At 37.7% G+C, this 17,093-nt stretch overlaps 1 protein-coding gene across 5 annotated transcripts in view; it reads left to right on the forward strand.

The window, feature by feature from the left end:
* Nucleotides 1-17,093, forward strand: part of LOC104484037 (putative RNA-binding protein Luc7-like 2) — a 38,853-nt gene that overhangs the window by 3,934 nt on the left and 17,826 nt on the right. For 2 of the 5 annotated variants that reach the window (XM_086751690.1, XM_086751664.1), the window contains one exon: nt 10,307-10,401. In XM_086751690.1, the coding sequence (XP_086607816.1) occupies nt 10,307-10,401 (95 nt within the window). Of the gene's footprint in view, nt 1-8,547; nt 8,619-9,767; nt 9,891-10,306; nt 10,402-17,093 lie in introns of those variants that run through there. The other 3 variants (XM_086751672.1, XM_086751686.1, XM_086751678.1) reach the window with 3 other exon arrangements.

Genomic DNA, 17,093 nt, shown 5'->3' on the forward strand with positions numbered 1-17,093 from the left:
GGGCAGGGGAGGGAAGGAGGGAGCGGAGCCGCCGAAGCCCCCGAGGACACGGCGGTACCGGGCAGGCCGGCCGGCCGTTCACCATGATTGGCAGGCCCGGGGCGTGCTCCCTGGACACCCCCCCCCCCCCCCGCACCAGTGGGGCGGGGCCTGCTGAGGCCGTAGGTCGGCGGCGGAATGGGGGCCTTCGGCCCTGCCGCCCCCGGGGTTCGGGGGAGCCGGGCGCCGCCTCCCTCCGCGGAGCTGCCAGCGGGAGGTCGTGTTGCCATTTTAGCTGCCGTTTAAGATCTGCTCCCCGCGTTGTCCGGGGCTCCCAGCGGAACCGCGCCGCTAAAGGCGCGCCCGCCGAGCCTTCCCGCGCAGCTCACCGCGGAGGGAGACGGCAGTTTGCGAAAGCCAGATCGTGGGCAGGCAGCAAACCAAAAAATGCCCCCCAAACCAACAGCCGCTTCAGTAGAGCAGGGTTTTTGTGTGTGTGTGTGTATACCCAGCGGGGACACATTATGTTTTTATTACTAAAACTGTATTATAGTTTTGTCTAAAGTCTGACCCAAACCATCATTTCAGTTAGCAGGTGGGTATGGCTGTTGCTTTCTGAAAGAGACAGAGTAGTTAACCCGAGTGGACGAACTCTTTAAAAACAAACAAGCCCCAAGCGGCTAACTAAAAGCTTAACATCTAGAGGCAGTAATCCCAGGAGAGAGATACTAGATGTACAGTCAAGTTTCAGATCACTCTGCGGTCACGTAGTGAACTGAAGAATTACCGCTGTGTAAAGCTTCTCAGAATTTTTGTCAGGGTGCACTGTGATCAATGTGAAAGTTTGAATTGGCTGCCATCCATAAATCCAGATAGTTTGGGGAGGGCTAGACCGGCGCTGTTGCTGTTTATGCTCTGTAGTGTTTTACTTATGAACAAGAGAATGCTGCACCCGAGGGTAGTCTGCAATTAGAGATTATTTTAATGTTCTGCATGTTGTACTTGCAGATGTTACATGTTTGTTGAAGCTTCACGCCAAATTAATGGTTACTTGTTTTCCCATGCACTGAGTAGGATGGGTGAACTGGGACGTACCTTGTATGTGCCAGTCATCTGTTGGTAATCTGATCTTTCTGACAGTTTTTTTTTTTTTGTATAATCTAGAATTGTAAATAAATTTAACGAGTTTTCACATACCCAGCATGTCATGAATGCTTTCTGCTAAGTGTTTGTAGTTGTTTTAAACAAGGGCGTGATAATCTCATTGGAAAATTATTTTTCTGCAGAGATTGCCTTCCAGAGCAAGGCTGGTTAGTGAGTAGTCATCATGCAGGATCTGACTTAGCGTTAGTCTGGGCCCAGAAGATTTTTTGAATACTTCCTGTTGTGGCTGCATGTGTCAAAGTGCTTGGCAAAGTAATATTGTGCTCATGAAACTCAAGTTTTCCCAGTGTTGGCACCGAAGTGGCTTATCTCAGAGCTACCTGAGACTACACAGAAGGTTTAAAGAGGGAGGAGGGCTGTTTCAGCTTCTGAATGTATTTTCTGTTGCATGGTGGGAGAAGAGCGTGATTTACCTGTGACAGTTGCTTGAAAATCCTAAGTGTCTAAGATCTAAACCGAGAAAAGCAATTTCAGACTAGATTTTCTTTGGTTTTGTGAGAAAGCAGTTATTTTATTGGTAGTTGTTTTTTTTACAGCCACCCTGTAATTCTCAAATTGCATATGCTGAGCTGTTCAGAAACTAACTGACCAGAGAGGAAGCATTTAAATGAAATGGGCAGGATGGGGAAGGATAAGGAGAAAAGACTCTTTGCAAAACTGGCTTCCATTATTGGATTAAGTGGGCAATTGAGGATCTCAGTGTAACACCATTCTAGTTTTTTTTAAAGAATAAAAAAATCCAGTGAAGCATTACTTCAAATGAAGTACACAGGGATTGAAAATCATCTTTTTCTTCAGAGCTAGTGCTAATTAAATTCAAGGCCAAGCTCAAGGTCATTGAAATATTGCTAACCTTGAGAGTAGTAGGTTTTGGGATCATTTGGTTTTTTTTTATGTTCCTATCACCTTTGACAAATATTCTATTTCTAGTAATATGCAAATTGGAGCTTTTCATTAGAATGTGGCTTTTTTTTTTTTTTTCCATTTTTTGGTAGATTGTAGCTCTTGTTTCACCACTTACGCCCATTTCCTTTGATTTTGCTGTGCCTGGCAATGCAATAGAGTTTAAAATGTTTCTTAAAAAATAATCTTTCTTGAGTGATGTTTGTGGTTTATGTTCAAAATTACCCAAGTGCTTTTTAATTTCATTGTTAACAGAATTTTATACTTTACATAGTTCAGATTTTTTGTGGTGATGGTGGTGGTTGTTTTTTGGGGGGGTTTTGAGGAGCCTAGAATGTGCAAGTTTAAAATTCTTACCTATGTTAGAAAAGGAAGATCAAACATCTGATCTCTTCAGTGAGAATAGAGCAAACTGATGTAAATTTAAAGCTAATAGTGGTGCCTGAATATGTAGTCTATGTTACTTTTTTTTTAGCATATAGTATCCTTTGTAGAAAACAGGAGTGTGCTCTGAAAATTATTTTGAAAATTCCACAATGAGATGCTCAAACATGGTTTTAGGAAATGAGCTGTAGGCTGTAATTTGTGGAGGTTTGTGCACGGTCGTTATGACTGGTGTCCCTGGGGCTAGAATGGAGAAGCTTGAAGGAGGTAGTTATGAAATGTTGTTATGGATTTGCTGTTGAGCTCTGGGAACACCTAGAAAGCACGGTTCTGTGTTGGACAAATTGGTTCAGAAAATACCCACTGAGCCCTAATGTTGCTGTAGGAATATTTATAAAAAATAAGCTGTGTTAGTAAGGAGGCTTCCTGTTCCAGAGTTGCCCGGTGTGTGGCTGTCTAGAACTATGCGTGCGGCTCTGGGCCTGCCCCTTGCTGTATCCTTTCCCAGAAGGCCCTGTGCTTGCGAGCAAGGGAGAACAGAGAGCTTTGTGACTTGCTTTGGCAACCTGCTTCCTCCCTTGTCTGAATTTTGGCAGTGGGATAGACACACTTGTAGTCACACGGCATCGCTCAGCGTGTGATGAGCTGCCTGCTACCTGCCAGGATGTGAGATTCAGGCAGCCTCTTGCCAGCTGCCCGCCCCGGTGCCCCACTGGTCTGTGTTTGCTTTTGTTCATGTGACAGACACCTGACAGAGGAGTGAAACAGAAGGGACTTGGCAGGTGCTTTTTGGGTGTTCCCAGTGAGTTGCAGTTCTTAGAATTCATCTGGATATCTAAAAAGCAGTTGTATTATTAATGTCACTACAATTAAATCATTCTGTAAATGGCAGGTGTGGTTTTGTTACACACCTGGGAAAGCACATTATTTAAAAACAAGTGCTTTTAAAAATACCTTAAATATAGCCAACTTAAACTTCTCTTGCATGCTTCTCTGACAGGAAGTGGAAAACTGAATTGCATGTGGACCGTGACAAAAAAAAAGTGGCTTAGATTTTGATGTTAGTGAAAAGCTGGACTAATTCAATATAGTCATGATTGCAGGTTGAAAAAAAATCTTTCCTGAAGTATGTCGTTCCAAGTACTGATCACTTGGCATACTTAAATAAGAAGCTTAAATATAAACTACTGAATACAGAACCCAAAACATGGGTTTCCCAGATATTGAGAAATAAGGAGTGCTAAAGACCAGATGCTAAGCTTATGTACTTACATCCAAATGTTTTCTTCATGTTGTTTTTTTTACTGTCAGCAGTTAAACTAAAGGACTTTTTATTACATATGTCAATAGTTAAAGGATTAGTTCAAATTTAATTTATTGTTGATGACCAGAACTTGTCACTCAGAAATATTAGGAATAAGCTGACAGAAAAGTGTGGATTTTATTTTTTTTTTTAAATACTATTTTTCAAGTGTAAAATTGATTAAACGTTTTTAATATGCTTAGGTAAACCTTGGTTTTGCCATCCTTATTCTCTAGAAAACAGGAGTGATCTTTACAAATAGTATCATAACTGTTTTAAATAAAATCAAGTCATTTACAAATTGAGTGAGATGTTAACAGTTCATATTAGTAGCCCAGGATTTTTTTTTTTCATAGAATCATAGAATGGTTAGGGTTGGAAGGGACCTTCAAAGGTCATCTAGTCCAACCCCCCTGCAAGGAGCAGGGACATCCCTGACTAGGTCAGGTTGCTCAGAGCCTCAGCCTGGCCCTGAACGCTTCCAGAGATGGGGCCTCCACCACCTTTCTGGGCAACCTGTTCCAGTGTTCTATAACCCGCATCGTAAAAAATTTTTTCCTAATTTCCAATCTAAATCTACCCCCCTCTATTTTAAAACCATTACCTCTCGTCCTATCGCAACAGGCCCTACTAAACAGCCTATCCCCATCTTTCTTGTAGGCCCCCTTTTTCCTTCAGAATATAGCTGGAATGAGCAAAGATTGCTGAGTTTTCTTTAAAAGCCCTGATTGTAAAGATTCCATTTTATCTTAAATCAGATTGTCTTGCTCAACTGGTTCATTTTCTGCTAGGTCAGTTACCTGCTCTGCCTTGCCGCATGAGTGCTGAAGCAGAGGGTGGAGCCAGGATCATTACTTCTGACAGTAGTGCAGACACAGAGGAGATCAGAATGGCCATGGAACAACACAACACCATGAAACTGCCAAGACTTGACTGTTGCAAAGAAACGTGGTGGTGGTGTGTTGGGGGTTTTTTTTGTTTTTTGTTTGTTTGTTTTTTTAAATAATTGCCACTGCATCAAAATTAGGTTATAGTCTAGAAATATGAAACACTAGCAGAGTAGCAAAGTTAATTAGATTCTTCTGAAGAGACAGGGAAATTTGTGCGTGCTTCTGAGACTTGGATGTGGTCATTAAAATGTTTTCCCAAACATCCTAACAAATTCTATGCTATGTAACTAGCACAAAAAATTTTTGAGTCGTTGGATGTACAGAACCTGTGTGTATGAAGTGCCAATCAGCACCTCTTTTGCTTTACCTGCTAGGTTTTTGAGCTGAACCGCTGCATTTGGAGTCTTTAACTCAGTTCCTTAGCTGTTACTAGCAAAGCACTTTTCTTATTCTAGATCATCATCTTCTGGCATTGAAGCTTAAAGTATCTTCTGCATCTCTTCACATCTTAATCAATTTTGCACTGGCCAGTTCAGTTACCCTTAGTAGTGGTTACTCACGTGTGACTTTTCTGTCCTCCTTGTTTGGGAGGAGTTGAAGAGACACCCTCATGCTTGTCTTAAAGTCGTTCTGTGTTTAGTGACACCCTTTATATAGTAAGAGAGGTGTAGTCTAGAACGTGTAACCCCTTTTTAATGTCTTTATTTCCATATGGGATTGTTGAAGAGTTCTCTCTGTGCTTAAGGATGGGTGGTGAGTTGAGGTTGGTATTTTCAGGGTACATAGCTTCTGTTTTCCACTTTGCTTTACACTTGCAGGTGGAAGGTAGTGTGTGCTTTCAAAGTCAGTTTCAATACGTTATTGTCCGTTACTGGAGGACATCATGATAGCCATTTGGGTAGCTTCAGGCTGAGTGCGAGATGAGGGAGCCAGGAGCCTTCTCTGAGACTCTTCTTTCAAATACAGATCGGCAGCAAAGTAAGGGCAGAAAAAAAAGTATCTTGTATACACTAATTTCTGCAAAGCCTACCCAAAATGTTGAATTTATATCAGCTCAGAAACCTGAAAGTAGTAGCACCACGCAGATTTCATGGAAAGATTATTTGTCAGTCAGGAGTGATCAGAAGGCTTTAAGATCATGTTTAGTGAATTACATGTACTTGCTGGCTTTGTTGTAAATTTTCAGTACTTCAGCCCTTAAAAATGAGGAGAACAATGAAAGACTTGAGGAATTTTTCTAGTCTAGTTTTGGGACACTGGCATTTCTGAAGAAGCAAATGGGCATATTCATACCTCATAGAAAATCATTCCTATATTTGTTCCACTTGTAATGCATTAGATAAAAAATAGTTTAATTGTAGTCTGCATTCACAAGTATTAATTCAGTCACACTGTAAACTAGAAGCAATCCTGCTTAGAAATGTATTATTCTAAAGGTGTTACAGTAAAGATGCATCCACTATTAGTGACAAGAACACCAGAATTAGCTGCCGGTTCAGTATGCAGCAGTAACAGGATCTTCTGTGACTGTATAAGCCTCAATTAGTGATCTTAAATACTTGTTATCCAGGGCTTGCTTTGCTGGTGAAATTTGATACACAGTCTTTAGCCTGGTATTCCACCCAGTTAGTAGCTCTTCCTGAGCAGAGCTTTCAGAGTCCCTTGCCAGCATGTTGGGACTAATGCTTCAAAAATTTGAGTGGAAAGCTGACCAGTTTCGGTTGATGTAGCTTAATGGTGGAAGTCAACAGCATGAAAATGAAAATGCACGTTATTGTCTTTGCATGAATTGCACCATTAGTGTGCGATTAGAGGTTACAGTTGGATTATAAAGGGTAATTCTCGTCAATACTCTGGGGTTGTTAGTAGTGTATTAGGATACATCGGAATAGTAAGAGGTGCTGGATCAAATAAGTCATTGTTACAAGCATGTTATAATGCTAAGCATTGTTGATACATAAGTGTTCATTGTGATGGTTTGTGGTTAAAATACACTGAACAGGAATGACATTGTGGAGGCATTTTAATGGGTTAGACTTGGGACTTCAAAGTGAATTGTATAGTACAAATGCACTTTGTGATCCTGACCTCTGGATGTTCCTTAATCGGCAGTAGGCATTGGTATTGAATATTGATGTTACTTTTGTAGTGAGCACATTTAATACAAGCTAGAAGATTTCCTTTAGAAAGTTGACATTAGTGCCATAGTCTCTTTGTGTCCCTAGTGTGCCGTTTCCTTATCCTTATAAAGGATGAGAGATGTGCAAGTGTAGAAATTTCCTTGATGTTGGGCTTTTTCTCTTGAATGGTTTCTATTCGTTTCAAAGTTCTCCATTCATCTAGAAAGTAGTCTCTTATAGAAATGTGGTTTGGGCCAGATACTTTAAGTATCTGCTGCTTCTTGGGGAAAATTTAATTTATTTTTTCTATATCTCCACATAAATTTTATTGATCATATGGTATATTTTTTTTAAATTGAGAAAATCTAATTGGAAACACAGGGATGACTTATAGTAGTAGATGTTGACTCCTGTAATGCCCTGGTGAATTACTATGATTTCTTTAATGAGCATGAGTCCTAAAGATCAAGCAGTTGAATACCTCATTATTCTTCAGAGTCAGGGTTAAGTAAGTTGTTATTCTGAGCCAAAATACTTGTTGCAAGGTCTGAAATATCAGTGATAGCATCCCCTTTATAAACATTTAAGAATAATTCTAAAATTCTGATGACTGCAGCTACTTGGTATCTAGATGTATTTTTTTTTTTTCAGAATATATGAAGCCTTTTAAAAAATACAAACATTGCTTAGCATTCACTTGATTGTTTGCCATACAAAGAATGTGTCAACCTACATACAGTTTGACAGAGAGAAGTAGCGGCTTGGTTATCTGACATACCACTGAAGTCTTTGGCTTAAGAACGCATCTGTTCATGTTGGTTTAGTTCTCAGAAGGCATCTGCAGAAGAGTGTCTTGCTATGGGCTGAATGTCAGGTGTATAGTGGATCTGTAGATTTTATTCTGCCCTTCCCCGCAGCAACCCATGTAGACCTCAGGTCATCACTTGCTCAAGATGATTTATCCATAGGTCAGAAGCAGAATGCATCTTCTGTCATTGCCAGCAAGTCTGCACTATTTAGGGCTATTGGAGCTTACAAAATTAAAGAAGAAATAAAAGCATTTTCTTCTGAGGTTATCAGACTCTGGAATGAGCTGCCAGAGGGACACAAAATTCAGTCATTTGTTAGAACATAGTGTATGACACCTTTTCTTTTTGATAAACCTTTCCTTCTGAAACAGCATAGATGAAAAATAAATGCAAATGTATGTATGAAACTGCTTTTCATAGGAAGGAGAAGGTAAATACCTAAATGTTTTGTGTATGGGAGCCTTTCTGAAGGCTCTTAAATACTAGACCAAAGGATAAATATTTAAAATGTAAATGTGGAACACGTTCTTGAGGCTGTCATTGATCAATTTCTGCTACCTTTTTTTTTTTTTTTTTTTTTTTTCTTTTTCCTATGTTGTCTTATCTCAGTTTGGTAATTGTGATTATCATGCTAGCCACTTAGATGAAAAAAAAATGTATTGTAGCATCAGTTCCTAGTTGTGGTAGAGGTATGAAAAAAGCTACGTCTAGATGTTGAGGTTTGAGAAGATGCCACTACTTGCCAACATTACCGAAGAAACCATGAGGTTTTTAGCAATTTTCTGGTTTTGATAACTCCTTGACTCCTGATAGATTAGTGCTATTAGGCTATCAGCTGTCTTTTTTAAAATACTTTTTGTGATTTTGTTCATGTGTCTTTATATAGAAGATCCTTTACAGTCAACATGTATTTCTAGATGCTGTGTTAAAATTGCTGGCAGAGTCTATTATTCTATACAAACTGAACAATCTGGCCCCTTGTTTTATTTATAAAGGTTCAATGTATCTTTGCCTGCCTACATCAATCTGCAAGGGAGTGTCAGAAAGGCCCCGCATTCGCCGAGCCGTGAGTTATCAATAACTTTTCAGATGTGTTAATGAATGTGGAACAAACGCAGTTATGTGTTTAAAAAAAATATGGATCCACCTCCTAAAAAAAAAAAACAAAAAAAAAAAAAAAAGGAAAAGCAAAACTCAAAACCCTTAACTGCAGTAGCAGGCATGATTATAAAGGGATTGCTCTAAATTTTTAGTAGTGTAAGGATAACTAAGCAGTACGGTCGCCTTCTAGAAAACCTATTGTTGAACTGCTTTGAAGCTGTCTTTACCCTGTGGATTACAGGTTTTAACTTTTATGTCCTGCAGGCAAATTAAGCATGTGGTGATTTTGGAAACTTTTGTTTGCTTAATAATCTGAAACTTGGCCTGTCTGAAAACGTTATATATTAGCATCCTATGCAGTGAACTGATATATAAAAATCTGATTACATAATAGGAAGAAAGGCTTGACTATTAAGGTATGGATTTTTTTTATTCCCCTCTGTGGTTACCTAAGTAATGAGTTTGGCTTCTTGAATTGTTTAATAGATTTAAAAGTCTGTCTCAGGTCATGAAGCCATAAGAAACTTTAATAACTGCAAAATATATCTATACTAGTTAAAATATTTGATGAAATGGAAAAGGCTGCTATCTGAACTCGTCGTATGTCTTTTTTTTTTTTTTTTTTTTTTTTTTTCTGACAGCAGCTCTCCTTGCTTCAGTAATTCACCAGTAGGTTTTCAATGACTGGAGATTTTAACAAGTTGTTATGTTTTTAAAAAATTAATAAATAGATACATCCTGAGAGAGATTAAGGCATTTTATAATGCCTGTGTCTTAACAAGAGAGCTGTAGCAGTGATCTCTCTTCCGAATCTCAAATAGTGACAATTATATGACTGGAAGGAAAACATATTCCTGCTCTCATCCCCAAAATACCAGCTGGTTACTTTGTTCTGAAGACTTTAGGTCTTGCTCCAAGATGGAGTTATTTAAACTTGAAATTGGACCTCAGTGTCTGGGCAGGTTGATGCTTCTGCTGATGCAGGAGCTACAACCAGCCATGATGAAGATAAAATTAAGATGTTTCCAGCCCAACAAACAGCATGTAGAAAAAAAATATGGAGATATGCAAACATCTGTAAAATAATTTGCATATAGGCTATGTCCATTTGTTTGACTGACTTTTTTTCAGGTGTGTAAGCATTTAAAATCATTCTTCTGCCAACTCTTTATGCTACTCCCATCAGAAGTGAGAGGGTGCATTGTATCCAAGAGCAAAATCATAAAATGAGTATCAGGTGAAGACTCAATGTGTATCATCTTGTGTTTATGAGGCTGCTTTAATATTCTAATTGTTGCATACAAATACATCACTATTTCATGCAAAATCTGAATAGAGTGTTGTATAGTTCATTTAACAAATGCTGTTATAGCAAAGTATTTTTTAAGCTAATGCTTTCTGGTTTCAAGCACTTTTCACACTGCATTTTTGAAGGAGAAGTGTGAGAGGATTTTAAAATAGCGTTTTAGAGCATTAAAACATGTATTTGTGTTTTTCGTGTTATTTGGCAAAGAAGTATACAGTGTTTTAAGTTCTAGTTTCCATAGGCCTTCACTATGTACAGGGCAGTGTTAACGCTTTGCATGTAACTTGCAGAACACACCTGGCTTCCCCAGATTTCTGACCTGGAATGCATTGGTTTCTATATTGCAGGTGACACGACCCGTCAGCGAATCAAATTCAGTGATGACAGAGTGTGCAAGAGCCACCTTCTCAACTGCTGCCCTCATGATGTGCTCTCTGGAACTGTATGTAGCTAAATGTTGTGTTTTATTTAGATAAGAATGGAGAAATTGAATTATAGTTGTTCTTCATAATATCTTTCAACTTCACTGCTTTCAGTATCTGTCTAGCGCTCTCTGGTAGTTTAGAAGAGCTTTTATAAATAATTTCGTAACCCATAAATTAGGTGTTTTTTAGAAGTTTTGATGCTATGTGCTAATTATTACTTACAAATTCATCTTTGTTTGCTATAACATAAAAAAACTCTAAAATACATAAGGTTACTTACATGAATTGTCCTATAGCAAAGTGGTTTTAAGCTGGTACTGTTGCAACTAGCAGAAAAAAAAAAGAAAATATAATTTATGTATAAACTGTGAAGTTACTATCTTAAAACTTTGTATTGCAGTGAGAAATTATTCCAGAAATATTTGTATAGGGAAGATAGGTGATCTTTCTTCACAAATACTTTTGTGAAAACAGTTGGATGCTCAAATAATTTCATTTCTAGAAACAGATATATTGAACACGAGTGATATTCGGTGTACAATATTCAGTTACTGTGCCATTTTCACAAATTATAAAGCAATATTAATATGTCCTAAGTGGAGATTTTAAAAACTTCACTTTTTTCCTTGGATTTTTGTGTATTCTATAGCAGAGTTCCTCTGCCTGAGCATAGCAAACAAGGGGCTGGTAGCTTTGTCAGTGTGCCCGTGCTTTACCCTGTCGTGCCTAATTAAAGTAGCTTATTCTTTGTGAAAGGCAGGTAAGTTACGCTGCATTGATTATTTAACCTAGTGCTTCATGGAATTAGAAGAATTAACAGTGGAGAGATGTAGTATGATATGATATGATACGATATGCAGTCTTGTGTGCCTGCAGTTCTTAATGCTGCACCTTGGTAGCTTTCCTTATTCACGTTAGCACATTTTCTTACCCTGTGGCAGAGGGGAATGTGAGTACTGGAAAACCTGTCTTAAGGATTATTTGAAGCATTATTGGTTCTCCATGCTATCTCATTCTAAATAACTAACTTGACTGGAACTTTTAATGAAGTACAGAATGAAATTCATTTGCAAAATGGAAAACTGAAATATGTAGACTTGGTTACTGATTTACCTGTCACCTGGCCTCTAATACGCTTTCCAAGTAGCTGTGATTTTTTAAAATTACTGTTAACAGCTGTGGTTCATCAAAGGGCTTCAAACGTGTGCACACACTAATTTTGTTTGGTTTACTAATTTTGGCACTTGGACTGATAGAGCAATAGTTATGGTCTGTCCTTCCCTCCTCTTAACAGTCCCTGTAAAAGTAGGCACAACTAATTGCTAAGAAGCAGAAGGAGAAGAGGCAAAATAATAGTAGAACCAAACTAAAAAACTTAGCATTTGTCTTAATAAAAAGGCAGTGGAACAGAAAACGTCCACTTGTTGAGCTTCTTCATAATTCTTGTGGCTTCCCAATTTTTTTTCCAATCCTTAAAGGCACTCTTTCCTTTGTATAGCAAAGTTCTGTCATACCACGGAAGTCAGATGTCTTGAAGTTAATGTGATGTGTTTGGCATATATGGAAGATAATTCACTCTGAAGATTATGCATGTCTTTACTTACCTTCGAGTCATCCTTTTTTATAAGTGATAACAAATTGATAACGATGCATTATGCATCAGTGCATATGTAGTCTTATTTTAACTGTTCTGTGCATTACTGTCCGAACAAAATGGGAGGAGGAAAGGGAGAAGAGTGTGTTCCTCTTTGCCCATCTGTTATGTTGTCTGGTGTTTTGGTTGTGTGTTGAGCAAAATAGCTCATGGTTGGGCGAAGATATGGGACATAATATATGCTACAAAAACATACAAAGTGATGGGTCAGAATCCACAAGAAGATACTGTTAAAAGATTTATTTGACAACTTTTCATTGTGATCTAATCTCTATAAGTGAGGATTTCTAGAATGGCTGTCTCTAGCAAATAAGAAATGTTGTATCTTTAGAACAGGTAAAGTCACAGGTGTCATGCAATAACGCCTCTTACGGTGCAGAGCAAGCATGTAGGTTGGGGCTGTTTGCCCACCTTGTTAGTCCTCACTGAAAGTTCTCATCTGTTTCGTATGGGATTCTGCTGCTGCTGTTCTTGGAGTATTAATCTAAACTACTTATCCAGTGAATACAAATCTTTCTCTTTTTTGTTTGTTTTGCTTTTTTTTTCTTCTCCCCCGATAGTGCAGTTAGTCATTGGACCACAAAATGTGTTCCACTTGTAATTCTGGGTCCAGAAAAACAAGAAAAAAGTCGGGCTTTATCTGACCTGTGTGATGTTCTGCTGTTTACACAGTCATGGGTATGAAGAAAAGGACCTTATGCCTTAATAGCACAATTTTTTAAAAGCCAAGAAGCATGTACTGTGACTAAACAGTTTATTGTTGATTTGGAAGGTGATTGTGGAGTTTTCTCCTGAGTTTTGATAGGAAAATTTTGATGCATCTTCACATTCAAGAGCCGTAGGTAACAAAGAGTGAGTGATTCTCTTAATTCAAATCCAGAATCTTATGCTTCTGAAAGAATAAATTATCTGGGGACATTTTATGATGTTAAATCTCTTCATTGATTAGATTATCAGTAAAATACTGGACTTGAATTTCCATTTTTTTTGTGTCACAAGATAATCCATGCAATTCTTGTAAACTGGATATTACTGTTTCTGTCTGCAAAATGCAGGCTTCTGTGCTATACCAGTCCACCCACTCTTTCAAAAGCACTCAAGGAGGACATTCACAGATAATGCAAGACAAACAAAATGACTCATATGACTAGGCTTTGTTCATTTAGTGTGATTTTTTTGCTTAATGGCCAAATACCCAAAACTCTGCCAAAGAATTTATTTCCCTTGACAGCAAAAATCGTGTTCTCCGGGCTGCAGTATGTATTGGTGAAAGTAATGCATGTATACTTTTCTTATAAGATTAGAGACTTTCTCTTTGTTGTTCAGATTTCTGCATATATTATCTGTTCTCTTGTTAGATGAAGTTTGTGCTTAGTTTTAAGAATACTGTATGAAATCTTTTGTTATTTCTAGACTTCTCCGGAACACTTGCAGTAGGTATTTTCCTCAAATTTCTTTGATCAGATTTATCTTTTGGTTAACATCAGAAATGTATCAAGAAAAAACCATCCATACACATTAGTAAAGTTTTGAGTTTTACTAGGAAACTTCCATTGTCTAGATTGGCAACAATGGAAAGCTTCCTACTTTTTTGAGCTTTCTTTTGCACTTTGGCTTCCTCAGAGTAGTTTGTATTTAAAGGAACAATAAAGTTGTCTTTAAAGGAGCCCTAAATATTTGACTTAAGAGTGTAAAGCCATAAGAATTAGCTATATTTTGAAATTAGATTCTTTCTTCTGGCTGCTGTTGCCCACAGAACAGTTCATTCTGTATCAGTTACCGTCTTCTTCCACTTTTCTGGATAGACATCTAGTTGTTAATGAGTTTCAATTATTACCTACTTAAATCAGGATGTTTTTGTTTCATTTCATTTCTGGTTTATTTCATTTTATTTAGGAACATGTTTTTGCGCTACTAGATTTCTGATTTTGTGGACTTGAAAATGCTAAGTCAAGCAGTCAGAGGTGTCTCAGTGCCACAGGAAATTACTTCGTGTCACTTTGGGGAGAGACAGAGAGAGTCTAAGTTCTGATTTTTTTGTGGTCTGCTTCTAGGGGCAGTGAGAATAATGAGCTACGTTGAAGATATAGGTAGAATAGTGAGTCCCAACAGCAAAAATGTAAACAAAGATACAAATTACAATTCCAAATCTGTTGTGCTCTGTGATTATCGCTTTATTTGAAATGTGCTTTAAAGTTTGTGTGAGGCACATAGTAAACTAATTGGTAAGATCACGGAAATGACTTTGTATTCAAGATTGTGGAACAATGTTTGTTCAGAATCTGCTTTTGACAATGCTGCTCATAAAAGCTCTTTTCTTTTTAACTGACTTTTTTTTTCATGTTTTGGTGCTCTGCTTTTTCATAATGATCACTTGGGCACTGGTTCATATGCGTAAGTCAGTGGTTTAAAAGTTCACTCCTTTCAAGTCGGGAGTTCTATAATGAGAGATTAGTAAGACTTTGTAAACCCTGGTACTGTGACACAGTGAATATTACCAATTAGCAATTTTTATTTAATTTTTTTTTATCTTAAAGGGTTAACACTCTTACTTTAGCTTTATCCTTAATAGTTGCTGATGATCAGGCTTGTGGTTTTGGGGTGGTTTTTTTTTTTCCAGACTATGATTCTTGAGTTATTTTTCATCAATATTACAAAATGTTTGTTTGTATTTATCTATATTATGAGATTAGGACTGAAGCTACACATGTAGGAGTCAGATAACTCCCCTTTAGTGGTACAAACCTATTAAGTGACATTCTCTTGATGTAAGCTCTGTGCTGTCTTTGGCAGGTTTTACAAAATTTGTAAGAATGTGTTTTCTCTATCTTTCTGTGTTTCTGAATAAATAGCTGAGTACTAATGAAGACAAAGTGAGAAGATGTAAAGAAAATACCTTTAATGAGGTTAAAAGTAGTAGTGTCCTGAGTATTTATAGTAACCTTTAAGCTATCTTTGAAGAGTCTGAGCAGTTCAACACTTTTGCAGCAATCTGGCTTTCTTATTAGCTTAATTGTGCTTCCCTGTTGGAAAAAAAAATGTCACAAACACTGTAGGTAGTCTTACAAACCATGGTTTGAGAAACTCCTTTCTGCTCAGTGGATTAACTTTGTCTGTATATTTGTTGTGGAACATTGCTTCTTGCATTTTATTTATACAGACCTCAAAGTATACTTTGTCAGCTCTGTCCTGCAGTTAAGCATATCTTCAGGTGCTCATGAATTTATTGCGCTCAGCTCTTCAGGACTCTTGCTGACTAAAACCATATTGATTGAGAGCTTGGTTTAGCAATATTAACATTAAGCTTATTAGGGGTGGAATTCATCTCCAGATTAAAACATCTAAATTTAGGTTTCAGCTGAGGAGCTAGGAGTCGAAGCTTGCACTGGAGTCAGAAGGGATCTAGGCAGTGGAGCCTCGAGAAAGATTCAGTTCATCTGACACTGGGTATCACTCTCAAGGTGGGCTTAATACATTTAGGCTCAGTGGCTGTACTTCCTATATCACCTTTTACTGTGGAAAAGAAATTTGGATAGTTCACATATCTGCAAATAGGTGTTAGTAAGATATTTTAATCTGAAGTTGTTTTCTTTGCCAGTAGTCCCATTGTTTCAGTGGAACTATTCCCATGCGTAAAACTTAGGTGTGCCACTGTGATTATCTGGTGCAGCGTTACAAAAAGTGAGTATTTTGCTGGAGGGTGTCAGCTTTTCAGTTCAGGACTGATTTGATCATGTGAACTGCTTTAGCTTTGCAAATCAAATTAAATTAGGCTTGCATAAGCTACCTCAATTTGTAGCCTTCAACTCAGTGGTGATGAATTATAAATTGCTCTGTTGTCCTGGCAAGTGATCATGTCAGTCTCTTGAAACTTACTCTTTAATTCGTTGACCAGTGTCAGGAAAGTGAACTAATTGTACCATATTCCATTTTAATGGGCTTAATTTATCTAGGTGGAGGGTTTTTTTGTTACTCTCTGTATGGTTATGTAACTTCGATGTTAATATACTTTATAGTCAGGCTATGAAATCAAATCCTATGTAAATACTGAAATATCTCATTTAAAAATAATAAATAACAAAGACTGCTGCTAGCTTTGTCTTCCAGTGAAGATCTATTCTAAGGACTTGAAGTCTTCAGAAGTGAGAGTATGGTTAAAGGGAAAAGTGTCTTCAAATAAGTATTATACTTCTGAAGATACTTGTAATTTTCGGGCGTTGCTAAGGACTTTAATAATTTCTGCCTCTTTTTAGCTCAGCAATTGTTTCCTGCTAGTGAAGTTCTACAAAACTTAACTTTGTTAGTGGAGTCAGAGGACTTAAATCATGCATTGTTATATCATCCTAAAGACTCCCCTTCTGAACATGTTGCCTACAAGAAAGGATGGGCTTTATTACAAATCTAGAAATATGTCGGAAACAAAACAGTTAGCACAGATGAAAAGTGAGTTCCATAATAACAAAAATCTCAGCAAGGAGTCTATCTGCAGCTTCATTTTATCCATAGCATAGGTGTTCTCATACAGACCCCAGTATGAGAATTGACAATTTAACAGTTTGATAAAGGGAGAGATCTGTTTCCTCCAATATAAATTTTTCAGTCATGTCAGATCTCCCTAAGCAAACAGGCAGTCAAAAAACCCCTTATTTTGCTGGATGTGAACTGCTTTGGTATGGGTATCTTCATAGCTAGAAAGAGTTTTCTACATAAACACTGCCTAGAGTATCTTCTTTCAAAAGATGCACGCTGTTTTTAGAAGCATTGATAGCGTGTGCTACTATGTCACGCTTGGCTCAACATCAGCCCTCTGTGTTTTAAGTAGCTTTGCCTTTTCTATGCTCTTTCTGCACTCCATATAGAGTACATTCAACAATCTAATCTCAGATGTCAAAGGAATGTGCAGTAGTTGTTAAAGTGCCAAAAAGGGAATTTTGCTGTAGGTAGCTCAAGATCTCAAAAGAAAGCCACCTTAATTTCATACTCTAGAAAGAACATTATGTCAGAGTTTGGTCTCTGTTTCATTTATTAATATCAGCTACTGTGAGTGCACATTTG

This window comes from Chlamydotis macqueenii, chromosome 1, assembly GCF_036417535.1.
Source record: "Chlamydotis macqueenii isolate bChlMac1 chromosome 1, bChlMac1.mat, whole genome shotgun sequence".
NCBI classification, from domain to species: domain Eukaryota; kingdom Metazoa; phylum Chordata; class Aves; order Otidiformes; family Otididae; genus Chlamydotis; species Chlamydotis macqueenii.